This window comes from Camelus dromedarius, chromosome 32 (assembly GCF_036321535.1).
Source record: "Camelus dromedarius isolate mCamDro1 chromosome 32, mCamDro1.pat, whole genome shotgun sequence".
Classification (NCBI taxonomy): Eukaryota; Metazoa; Chordata; class Mammalia; order Artiodactyla; family Camelidae; genus Camelus; species Camelus dromedarius.
Window position 1 is genome coordinate 13,447,113 of NC_087467.1, and position 13,080 is coordinate 13,460,192.

The 13,080-nt window shown below is 40.0% G+C and overlaps 1 protein-coding gene across 4 annotated transcripts in view; it reads left to right on the forward strand.

Annotated features, from left to right (window-relative positions):
* The window catches only part of ZNF521 (zinc finger protein 521), a 262,731-nt gene that overhangs the window by 230,450 nt on the left and 19,201 nt on the right, over positions 1–13,080 (forward strand). For all 4 annotated transcript variants that reach the window (XM_064481533.1, XM_031439039.2, XM_064481532.1 and 1 more), the window contains 2 exons: positions 3,748–3,879; positions 6,272–6,387. In XM_064481533.1, coding sequence (XP_064337603.1) covers positions 3,748–3,879; positions 6,272–6,387 — 248 coding nt within the window. The remainder of the gene's footprint in view (positions 1–3,747; positions 3,880–6,271; positions 6,388–13,080) is intronic.

The following is a 13,080-nucleotide window of genomic DNA, read 5'->3' on the forward strand; positions in this document are numbered from 1 at the left end:
TTGTTCTGGAAGGATACAGGTTTAAACTGAAAGCCGCATATTCTTCTCATTGAATTGATTAATATGCACTGTGATGTTTCTCTCTCCCTTTCCCTGTGCTAATTTCTGCTTTCACATGCATTTGGCCAGAATACTTTTCAGTCTAATGTTCAGAATCAGTTTTTCTATACTCCATAATATTGCTCATTTTCTGTCTTACTTTTTGGCACCCAAAATATAAGTGCTGTAATCAATCTTTATTAGTAAGGTATAGAAAAGGTGTAGTGGTTTTCTATTCTTTAATTTTCAAAGTAACCTATAAAGGCAAATCATGCTTATTGTAGAAAATCTGAAGAATATAGAGAAGCAAAAGAGAAGAAGAAAAATCTAGAAGTTTCATCCGTAGATGCCACCTATAACTCTTAATAAAAAGTAGGGCTGCACTAGCCTGTTACATTCTTAATGGAATATTGTAATGGTTATTAAATCAGTTGACTCAGAATCTCTTGTTAATAAATGAGTCAGACTGTATTAACCAATTACTGTCAGCTGCTACCTTTCTGGAGAGTAGTAATGGTTACTTTGATTGAATTTTTTAAGCTTTTGGCACCTTTAGGAAACAAGGTGAAAGTTGTGGCTTTGTAGGCGAAGTCCTTGAGTGTAAGGTTTAAATTGACCAGAAACTGGAGGTGTTGATAGCGCCACCTCATGCACATAGATGGTTACTCTGCACTATTCTTGACCTTCCACCAAACGGGAAGGAGAGAAGCTCAGTTTTGGAAGGAAACAGGGCTGAACTCAGCTGGCTCCCCCAGGGACTAAGGGTGTTTTCAAAATTCTTTGAAAATTAAGACACTGCCCTGAACCACACAATTCAAGTATAGAATGAATGCTATCCGAGTTAAACCAAGACTGAGGACAAACTTCTGAAATTCTTATTATAAATAAGTTTTATTAGTTTGCCATGATTCTCTACCCCTCTTCTTCAATGAAAAAAAAAAAGGGACGAAGTGAATTGTATTAACCAGTTGTAAAACTGTTTTGGGTCCCCCATCCCTCTCATTCGTCATCATTTGACCCTGTGGTGGTGGGCAAGTGTGAACATGGGGGGATGAGCAGCGAAGTTAATGCGAGAGACGTGGGTGGGTTCATTCATGTCTAGGTTGGAGCATCTTGGCTCTGCTTGTCTGTTACTTGATGGGTAATCATCCAGCTAGGGTTTCTATCCTACTCCAGTAACTAGGACAAATTATTTGTTGGAAAAAACCTCCACTGCAACTTAGAAATAAAAGGCAGGTAGAACTTCCAACTTGTTTTTTTCAACATTACACTGCACTTTTAAACTAGAAAGAGCTCTGAAAATGTGGAATGCCATGATCACCGCTGTCAGTGCCCTCACAAAGGGTGGAATTCATGAAAAATCCATCTGCACTACTACTGCGTAAATACATTATGAGTGTGTGTCACCTTTTTGTGAATTCACTGGACTAAATTTGGATTGCTTAACATTTTGTGATGGAACTTCCCTGTTCTTTGGACAGGAAATAAATAAAAATCGATGGGGACATTCTTCTTGTGCTCATATGCATGTGTCTTATTTATTGTCCCTTCTATTATTTTTCCAAACAAAATACTCCTAGTCGAGAAAGGCAATGTCACATTAACGACCATCCTTACTTGGCATAATTTACATTACGCTCATGTACCAGTCAAGCTGTTTCATGAGCCCCAAGAAAACTCGCCAGGCAAATATCGCGAGTTTAAGAATTCTGAAATAAATGGGTATACCTTCTCACACCCACAGACCACGTCTCGCTTCTTGGGCAGAAAACATAATTTAAAGATGAAGTTAGCGCTCTTAGTCACCTTCTTACTACCACACTAAAGGAATACAGCACTGAGGAAACAAAAGACATTTAAACTTGGCAAGTATCTTTGATGATTAGCTTTCCAACCCAATTCCCTACAATACTAGTGTTTCTTATATTACTTAATATCCAAAATTTGGGGAAATGTTGGTGCCTTTAGGATTAAGAAAGAGAGAGAAAGGCACAGATGAAAACCGCTTGATCTTATATAATCCCTAAAGCTTTCTGTATAGCCCCTCGTCGTGTCAGTGTGCACAATTAAACTCCTTCTTACATGATTATAATCAAGGAATTTACTGTGCCACCCAAATACAGAGCAGGTTTTTATCTCCTGTGAAATGCAGACAGTACTGGGTGGCTTAATTAGTGCTTTGCTTCTCTTTTTTACAAATTCCAGTCCTCTGCTTCTAAAGACTCATACTTGTGTGAGAAGAAAGATTAGGAATACAAATAGAGTGATTTCACTCCTAGTTGGCTAATAATAATTCACTTTGTAATTGGGCCTTTGTGTTGCCAGTCATATCAACTGGTGAAGGACTTCTCCATGCATGCTGTGTTGAATAAAAACAAATAACTTTGGAGTATAGACTCGCCACCCCCACGGTGTGACTATTTCTTTTATTCCCTAGACCCAGAATATCGGACACAAATTTCCCTTAGTAGCATTTTTACTCATTGCAGATAAGAGAAGATAAAAGTATAACTTGATAACATTTCAGGCTAAGTTGCAACGTCTTACCCTTTACTTTTCCTAATGAGAGTCTTGGGAATAGCTGGTGTATTACTGTGGCGTATCTGCCAAGATCATGGCCCCTGAGTCCAGGCTGCCTGGGTTTAAGTTCTGGTTCCACCAAGTATTGCTCCTGTGACTCAGAGCGAAGTCACTTCAACTCTGTGGGCCTCATTTTTCTTATCTGTAAAATGGGAGTAACAATAGTTGATGTTAAATTAAATGAATTCGTATCTGTGAGCACTTACAACAACAGCGTCTGGAACACAGTAAGCACCAACGAAGTGTTAGGTTGTTCATTCTAGTGCTACTGGCTTTCATTTCTTATAATTGAAACCAGTTAGAATAATCCTTAAGTTTGTAATTTCATAAACATTTTCATGTAGAAAAAACATAAAAATAATGGTTTCCGTCTATAACACACACTCTTTATTTTATATAGCAATCATTATTACACCAAAATATTTTCCTACCATCTTATTCCTAAAATATCAGAGAAAAACCCAAGACTAGTCAAAAGTAAGCCTGGAGCTCGTGAAAGTGCTTTTGGAGAAAGGCAGAGTCTAGATCTGGGGGTAAAATTGAAACTGTCTTACAAAGTAAAAGGAGCAATGATCTGAGAAGATATGGGGGATGGGAAGGAAAAAAACAGCATTCTTAGGATACTGTAAGCATTAGTAATGTTTCAAAATTGCCAGAATATCTTGGAAGTAGAAAAAGAAAGTCTGGATCAATGAGAAAACATTAGGCTAGAAATAGAAGCCTCTAGAACCTTCTAGACAAACCCGAGGAGCAGCCCAGGGAAGAAGCTGCTTATTTTTCTATGGGTCCTTTATTTTAGGGCTTTGGAAATACACAGCCCATAAAATCTTGCTAGTTAGAGACAAGGGGATGCCTCACTATTGGTCTATCAATTATATTTTAAAAACTTAATAAAATGCATTACCCCAAGATAAAACCTGCATTGTGATTATGGTTGGATTTTAAATTCCAGAAATGTTTTCAGTTGATACAAATTCATAAATAATGTGAAATAACCAGAAACCACATCTACTACTTCACATTTATATTTGGGGCTGGAAAAAGTTTACTGTCTGCAATGATAGTTAACTCTGGGTCTGTCCACGATGTAAGGGTTTCAGCTTTCTCCTCACGTGTTTGCCTTCACAGATGAAGGACTGAACCATGAATGCAAGCTCTGCAGCCAGACCTTCGACTCCCCTGCCAAACTCCAGTGTCACCTGATCGAGCACAGCTTCGAAGGGATGGGCGGCACCTTCAAGTGTCCCGTCTGCTTTACAGGTAGGAAGTTTATTTCAGGAAGACTCTGGAGACTTTCTGGGCCACATCATGTCTGTCCCACCAAGACATCCTTCCCACTGCTATGGCCTTTCCCTCATCTGACTTCAGTTTGGGGAGAAGATGTTTGATTTCTGCTGATTAGCATTATTGATTGCAGCCTACTTCACAGGCTCAAAAGGTCAGGAAGGTTAACTGTCAGGATGAACAAATGGCATTTCAGGTTTTCTCAGAAGTCTGCACTTTTCCATTTGCAAAACAACATCCGTGTTTCGTTCACTGTTCTCCTCTCGATGTTAAAAGGTTACCAAGGCGAAGTCTGCTTTTCCATCATAGACCCTGGACTAAAAGTACAGCCGTGTTGTCAACACACGCCCGTGATTTAAGCATGCAGAGTTATAACATTCCCCATACAAAATATAAAGACATTATTAAAACCTTCCCCCGAATCCTTTGAACTAGAAAACAGATTAGATGAACAGATGAGAGGAGACCTTCACTTCTGATGACACTGGATTTTTAAAGTAGAGGTTGACATAAATTTACACTGTTAAGAAGAAACTCTTATTAGAGGGTGCAGCATTTTAGTTTTCAGCAGCAAAAAAAAAAAAAAAAGCAAATCAGAACTACAGTTTGAATCCCATGGGGTTGAAATATGATCACACATGTTTCTGCTGCTTCTGCAACAATGACAAAGTTATCTTGGAAAATCCTTTGTGATCACGTTGCCTGTGTCTTAGACTTGTTGGTCAAATCCCTCAAGTATATGTTTCCTTCTTACTTGTCAGAAAAAGCAAAGCGAAACAAAACAAAAATATATCCTCCTCTCAAGATTGACTTCTTGGTTTGCAGAGCCAAATTCCACAGCGTTGGTTATTAGCCTTCACTGCATTCAGCCTGTGGATTTCTGTCCTGTAACAAAAAGAGAGGCCGTGTCCGCTGCACACATAGCACAAGTAGTTCCCAAGTATGTTGACGCTCTGCCTTTACCGTTTGCCTGTGAGGCTCCTTCATTCAATAATCCCATCAGCCACTCCTTCTTTTAGGACTCCTTTTTGATTCTTCCAAATTTGTAGTTAAAAAAATATATTGTTATGTTTTTATCATAGCGTACTATTTATCCTAAGATACAGTGAGTCAGGAGTCTGGGTTCTTTATAAAAGCTCGCAGTAAGTCTTCATAAGGCAGCCTGGGTCATGGATCGCCTCATGATTAAGACCCCTGATAAAACAGTCCTTTCACGTTGTGGCCAGGAGCCTCATAAAATACGCTAAATTAGATGGAGATTTGTTGCAAATCAGTATAAAACCCCAATCCTTTTGGTCAGTGTAGGTAAGAGACAAAAATGCATTAATCATGAACAGCCTGCATTTTCTGTGCTGACAGACCTGACTTGTTTTAGTGTGTCTTGAAGTAATTTTAGAAATAACAGTTAAACAAACAAACAAACAAAACCCCTTCCAATATAAAGCATGTTAGGTGGAAGAGGAAATCTGAGTGGCTTTTTAAGGTAATGAGAAATACGATTAAAATGTATGACTCACAAGAACAATATTCTGATATTTTAGGTTGGCTGGCAATTAGAATAATTTTAATGATTAGAGTTAAAGTCAAATGCCAGCATCTTTAATAAACCCTTTCTCTGCCTATACAGATTAATATTGTAGATGCAAACTTTTTTAGGTCACAGTGCACCAGGCATCCATCAGAAGTCAGTTCTGCCAACCCAAACACTGCCTCTGGCATATACAATTTAATTATTAATAGTATGTCTCCTAGGTAAACTGTTACACAGTCTTAGGGCCTTGTTTTGTAGTCATTAAAATTGAACATGTTTATATTATTGAAACCCTTGCATTCAGTGTGTAGGCTGAGTTGATCTTAAAGTATCCAAAGAGAATTTACCTGCCGTTCTGTTTCACATTTAGAGACAGTGCCCCAGAGTAGCTGTGGGATATAATTTTTAGCATTAACACATTTAAATAGAGAGCTGTTTGCTGGCTATAACTTAAGGCAAACACAATAAACAGGGTTTGGGCAACTATGATTTCTTAACCTGTGGGTTGCTGAGAAGTAAGTGTCATTTCTGTTTAGAGAGTGCCGTGCATTTGACAGTTTTCAGCTTTAGTTTTAAAAGATTTATAGTGAGCAGGGCCTCAAAAAACCTTTACTTTGGAGCTGTTTAGGTTGAATCAGGTGCTCGGTAGAGCGCATCTTAACAAAAGCCGGAGACCCGGCCCTGAGCGCCAGTGACCCGGCTCCGCCAGGTCCCCAGCAGCGGTCACACCCAGGAGGCGTGCCGTTCCTTCCGCTCCATCTGCAGCTGTTCACGAGGAGTCCGAGGGCATTTCGGAAAGAAAATAACCCCGAGTTCGCTCTTCCTTTACCATTTCAGTGTTTGTTCAAGCCAACAAGTTGCAGCAGCATATCTTTTCTGCCCACGGACAAGAAGACAAGATCTATGACTGCACACAGTGTCCACAGAAGTTCTTCTTCCAAACAGAGCTACAGGTAACGTTCCCACGAGGAGGGCTGGAGTCGAACGCGGTTGCTCTTCTTATAGGAAACAAGGGCATTTTAAATCTGGATTCACAGTATCGCTCACCCTGGGCCACCACGATGCTTTGTGTGGACTGGGGCAAAGGGAAAATTAGAGGCTGGATTAACAGACACCAAAGTAATTTTGCCTCTGGCTGCTGTCAATCATAAAAAGAACTAGAACAGACCTATAATTGGACCTTCTGACCCAGTGTGATAGACTTAGGGGTCAGGTTTATTGGACTGTGGGATCATTCACCTCGCTTGTCATGGCCCGTTCTCCCAAATCCTGTTTTATTCATGCTCTGTTCCCAACGGGCTCCAGGCTGGATGGATGTCCAGGTTATTGTTGTCCTGAGGGGCTTAAAATTGGAAGGGAGAAGGGAAGAGAAGAAAGAAGCTATACTCTTGTCTGGTATGTTTATTCCACTTAGCGGAATAGAATGATTGTCACTTAGTGACAGCCTTATAGTTGCGAATTTTGGACCCAAAGACATTGGCGTTAGCCTTGAGTGCCCTGCTTGCTAGATGTGTGACTGGGCACTGGATCCATGATGTTTCTGAACTTCAAATGTGAAGAAATGGTAGACAAATGTACCACTTACAGGGCTGTGGTTAGGTAAAAATGAAATAACAGGTCTGAATATAAGGTGTACACTCTACATACAGTGTAAATCTTTGGTTGTTTTGATTATTCTTAGCAATAGACTGGTATGAGTCAGAGACCTGGATCCTACCCCAGAAATGTCATTTATTTTAAAAGGAAAATAACTTTTTTTCCCCATTACTTCATCTGAAAAATGGGTCTAATATGTATCTTCATTTTTCTGATGAAGTGATGTAAGAGTAACATGTTTTTGTTCAATCTTGTTGGTACCCTTGGAGGAGAATGGACTGGAATTCAAAATTATTTCATTATCATGAGCATCATTATTAACAGTAAAGTTATTTGGACTAAAATGGGTCAGGGGTGATTTCTTTTTCTTTGGCATTGAATCCCTGAAACAGCCAGCAGAGGCTCTGATGTGATGGATCTGGTTGAGGCAGGACTAAGGGACCCAGAGCCCTACCTACCCTTTCATCTCCCCACCCACACTGAGGACCTCGGGACAGCTTTGTGCCTCCTCAGGCTCTGGGGAGACCGTACTTGTGTGAATTATGTTTCAAAATAAGGAGTTTACAGTTTATCATCTCCATTGTCATCCTATCAGTGAACAAATAGCAAATTAAGGAAGTATAATAAAAAATATATGAAAAAATGGGTAATTCCATTTAATTTATGTTATAATATGTCAATGCACCAAAGTTAAAATTGCTATATTACTTTTTATCACTTCTAAAAAGAATTCTGCTCTGTCACATCTGTTTGTGAATTAAATCAGAAGATAGACTGAATTAGACTAATGTTTGAAAGTGTGTTTTATTAAAATAACCTAAATTTCTGTTAAAAAATACAGCGTTTTTTTCCAATAGGTGTGGAAAAATAAGTTATTTGGGTTGTTAAGAGTGTAGAGGATTTGGCCAGCGCACCTAAATGATGCTGGTAACTAGTATGTAAGCTGTGAAGCAGAATTCATCATAGCTTAAAATCAAAGTTGTAGAGATTCTGAAGAGACTGGCTTCTATCTAATGTTCTTTAAAAAAAGTTTGCAACAAATTCACTTTTGTACTGTATTAGTAGATTCTAATGCTACTGAGCTGGTGGCAACTTTGGTGTCTTTCACTGAAAGAACGCCGCACTGTGGCGGTGGTGGCCTGAGGCCCACTGCGAGCAGACGAAACTAAGCGGTTAAACTCACCCTTCAGGACTCCAGGTTTCTTTTGCGGTGTATTTTGGGTTTCATGGAACATACAGAAGTCGCGCTTTCCTACCGTTAGTATAGACTGTGGTTCTCACCTCTTTGATCTCAGAATGCCTTTACATGTAAAACTTACTGAGGACCACAAAGAGCTTTGATTTATGTGGGTTATCTACTGATATTTATTTTCCATATTAGAAATCGAAACTGAGAAACATTTTAAATGCGGGAATACACAAGCTTGCGATTCTATTAACTGTCTGAGAAACAGTACCTTCGCACGTCCCGTAACCTCTAGAAAACGCCACTGTAGGCTCATCTCATGAGATAATGAGGGTGTAGAAGGCAAACGGTGTCTTAATGTCATTATGAAAATAGTGCTGACCTAACAGACTCCCTGAAAGGATCTAGAGACCCCTAGAGGTCCCCAAGCCTCACTTTGAGAACCGCTGGTATAGAAGATATAGTACAGAGCACACAACTCTTTGAGTCTGTAAGACCTTATGAGGCCAAATGTCTCTCAAAACATTTCTGACTCATTCATTCAAATTGTGATCCAGACCAAAATACAATTTCTTTCATAATCCGAAGCTGTACGCCTAATTTTTCCATTTCCGTGACCCAGAATCATACATGTTTGGCCTTGATGTGAATTCTCAGGCCCAATGTGAACATCATTCCTTTGATAAAAACAGTATTTATAGTTAATATGTGATGATTATTACAAAGCTAATAGCCACCGTCATTGAAATATCCATCTAGGCCTGTTTTCTAAAATCCCCAGCAGTAACAGTGGCTTTTAGTTCCAATACAGTAAGAAAAATGGGTCAGAGTTAACTTTACTTCTTCTAGTTTTGAGAGCTTTTTGATTTTCATGATTTAAATCTCGGAGTTCGCAGTCCCGTGCATTTGCTTTCATTACCCAAATTACCTTTACACCTGTGCTTAGAGGAAGGCACTGATGTAATTTTTAAGTGTTGATTTATTTGACTTCTGCATAGAAAGGGGTCATGGCAAGTATACAAAAACAATAATAATAATTCTGTTTTGTTAATTTCTAGAATGAAGGGGGGGAAGCCATTGAAATTAAGGTAACAATATAAAATAAGATTCGTAACCAAAATAATAAGAGAGCAGAATAGAAAAATGAAGCCATTTTACCAGCCCACTGCGGCCCACGCCTTGGTGTTTAAAATAAATGCAAACTGTTAAACTGACCCATGTTATAACCCTTAAACTTATCCACATTTTTAATGCCACTGAAGTTCAGAAAGAAGGACTTTTCACAAGAGGCATTTTATAAACCAAAGGCCCAAGAACTTGAGATTGGAGGTTTGAAAGCATATAATTTTTTTGGCTCTTAATATCAGAGTGAGAAAAATAGGGTGAGTTTAGGGTGAGCATCCAGAAGGAGCAAGGAACATCACTATGTTGTCTCTTTGAAAGGTGCACAAGTGATTTCATGACCACAGTAAGTAATTAACGTTCCTTTCACTGTCTATACTCAAAGACACATAAACATCTTTCTGAGTATAGAAGTGCTTTGCTGGGTATAAAATTACACACACACACACACACACACACACACACACACACACACACAGAGGTGTGTTATTTTCATTAATACCGACTCTAATACCTGTTATAATTCAGATAATTCCACACTGTGCATCTTCAGGAAATCAAAGACTTGGGTGTCATCCTTTGACATCACTGACCACAATTCCTCTTAGAATTAAGCAAGATGAAACCTTGTTCTGTGGACACTCCATCTAGGACTTCTCAGTGTGGAAGCTGTTGTCTTCACAGGACTTCTAAACCTTCCTGACCAAAAGCTCTAAATGCCACTCCAGAGGTGTGTGTGTCTAACTCTTGGCAGGATATCATCTTTTACTTTTGATAGAGTTTTCCCCCCGTTCTTACAAGGAATCCCAATATACTTCAAAGGCCAACTAGCACACTGGGAGGGAAGATGTGCTTTGGAATAAAAGTGCATTATTTGAACTAAATGAACATTTTGTTATTTTAAAAGCGAATGAATATGTTGAATGTTTCACATGTTTTCCTAATAGACCTCAAAATGTTTTCTGCAGAGCTGAAGGAAGCTGCTTTGAGAGGAGGAGAGTGTGGTCCAAGAATAATATCCTACAATGCATATTTGTATCCAAAGTGGTTTATACAGGTGTGGGCAAATGGTGTGTTTGTAAAAATTCTGTTGAATAGGCCACTTTCTTTCAAGACAGTAATTACTGTTTAATTGGTGCTTCTAGAAAAACAGCACTTCGATGGCAGTGATCAAATCACCCTCTTCCAGTGTGTCCCCTAGAAAGTTCCCTCAGGCATCATGTTATGCATTGAATAGAGGGAATTCCAGCAGTGGGAAGAGAGGGAACCGGCCTGGAGGCACCCAAGGCTCTGAGATCTTGGCATTTCAGTTCCTTGTGAGTCAAGATCATTTTGACACTTGGCCTTCCCTCGGTTAATTCATGGATGCAGTACTTTTCACATACAAAACAGAGTCGTAATTTGACATTCGGAGGGGTACACCAAGACTTTCAGAAGTCACTGAAGTTTAAATATGTAATTTTCTCCACGGCTATTTGGTTTTCTTCTCAGATCACTTTCCCACCAAATCAGCCTGATGTTGAGGCATGTTTTTCACACCACAGCTTAACTGTTACTCAAGTTTTATGCTCATATTCCAGAAAGAGCAATGAATTACAGCACATGGGATGGGAGGTACAGGGCAACACTGCAGCTCTGAGATGTGGCTGCCGCATGGCGGACTGGCTCCCTTACTAATAACTAAGCTACTTACCTAAACTAGCCTTTTAATAATGGTTACACAAACCCGTGCCTCAAAGTATCAAGTAATGCACGATGCGGCGTTTAAGGGTCTTTGTCAATGCACAAGTCACAAATGCCACACAATAGACTGCTGTTATCCCTGTGCCATTATTAGATTAGAAGATATGTTTATTAATTTAAAAGATTCATAAAAATATAATATCATTCCCTTTTAAAATTCACTGTAGTTCCGAATTCTCTCTGACATATCAAAAATAACTAGAAATATATATTTACAGTCTACTCGAAAAGTTAAGGTTTGCATATGATGAACTATCACATGAGGCAGTAGGTAATGGATTTTTCTAAGTATTCCAAGAGACGATGTCTATTCTCTAGCTGGGCGAATCGAGAAAGCCATCATGAGGGAGCATTCAGGCTGGTTTTGAAGGATGGAGAGATCTGATTCTGATATCCATGGATGTGGGACGCTTAGCCATCCATAAAATCTCAGATAGTGAATGGGGTTTTAAAAATAGTTTTTATGGACTTTGTTCATTTTGTTTTGCTTTGATTTCTCCGAAGGTGACTTAGTACAAGGGAAGGGGCATGGGATGCAGAGAACAGTCACTAGAGTTTGATTCTGGGCATTGCCGCTTATGAGTGATTAACTCCAAGCCTCCGTTTTACCATCTGTAAAATGGGCACATAGGAGATAACAAAGCATCGTGCCCAACTCCCAGGGTCCTGACGAGAGTGCATTCGAGTAACCGATCTTGAGCCAATACTGAGCAGAGTGTGGAACAGAAGAGGCACTGGGTGAACTCTGGTTCCCGGACCCTCTCCTGCTCCCTGACACCGACCTCAGGAAGCTGACCTCAGGAAGCCGGCGATGGGCAGGCCCAGACAGGTCAGAAGTTTCCTTAGTTCTCTGTTCTAGTTCACTGGAATCATTTGCCAATTAACCATACCTTGCCGTAGTTTCATATTAATTGGTTTCCAGATAAAAATTCCAATTTTTAAACACGTATCTTTTTCAAGGGATTAAAGAGTCTTGAGCTTCTGTTTTGTTTCTCCATTGGGCCATTTTTGTTTGTTTGTTTTGTTCTTTTTAGCATATAACTATAAAACTAAACATTTATATTTGCTTTCAGAAATGTATTTCACAACAGCCTGACCCTTCTCCCCACCCCCTCTCAAATTAAGAATGAGTGGCCCAAAGAAAAAGTTTTCTTGTGCCCCTCCATGTAAGGCAAGGTGGGGCCGGGGGCAGGGTGGGGAAAGGTTTGTTTTAGTTTATTTCATTGTCATATTTTTCTCTGAGTCAGGCTGAAATTCTCTTTTGCAAACGAGAGGCATGGCGGAGTGGGTCTCACGGCTCACAGCACATCTATGGGAAGTGCCTTTAAAGCTCTTTGAAGACCTTGAAATGTCTTTCCTTATCCCCACTCCAACTGTAAGACTCAGAACCCCGTCCTGCCTTGCCTCTTATCAAGTGGTCTCCCTTTGGGACCCCTGGGGTGGAAAGATTTGCCCACCCCCATGTCTGGGCCCGCCCATGGCCAGCTTCTGAGTGGGTCACTTGCAGGGACAGGCGGTGTTGGGGGCGCACGTCCTGTTTGTTCCTGGGTGGTCGGTGCCTGGTACCTTAGCGCTCCATTTTCTTTGAACCACTGGACCTCTGTGTGTCTCCTGTTCTTGGGGCCGAAATCGCAGTCCCTAAACACCTCGTCTAGACTCAGGGGGCTACAGGGAATAAGCTGTGTCAAGTGAACATGTGGTTCTGGAACTGGTCCGTCTCTACACTGCCTTATTTCTCTGCTTTGTGGGCCTTCGGGGCTTTTGAAGTAAATTGGTGCTACAGCAACTTCCACTTAATTTGCTCAGTGGTTAAATTCATCTATCTCCTTTATTTGATCGGATCTCCAGGAACCGAATCATTTGCAGTGATTTATTGATTGGTGCTATGTTTTCACCATTACTTCTGATCACTTTCAGCTGTTAATATTGGATAATTCAATCAGGATTGATTGGCCTTTCCATTGAAGGCAGAAAGTTAATCATACAGGACAAAGAATTA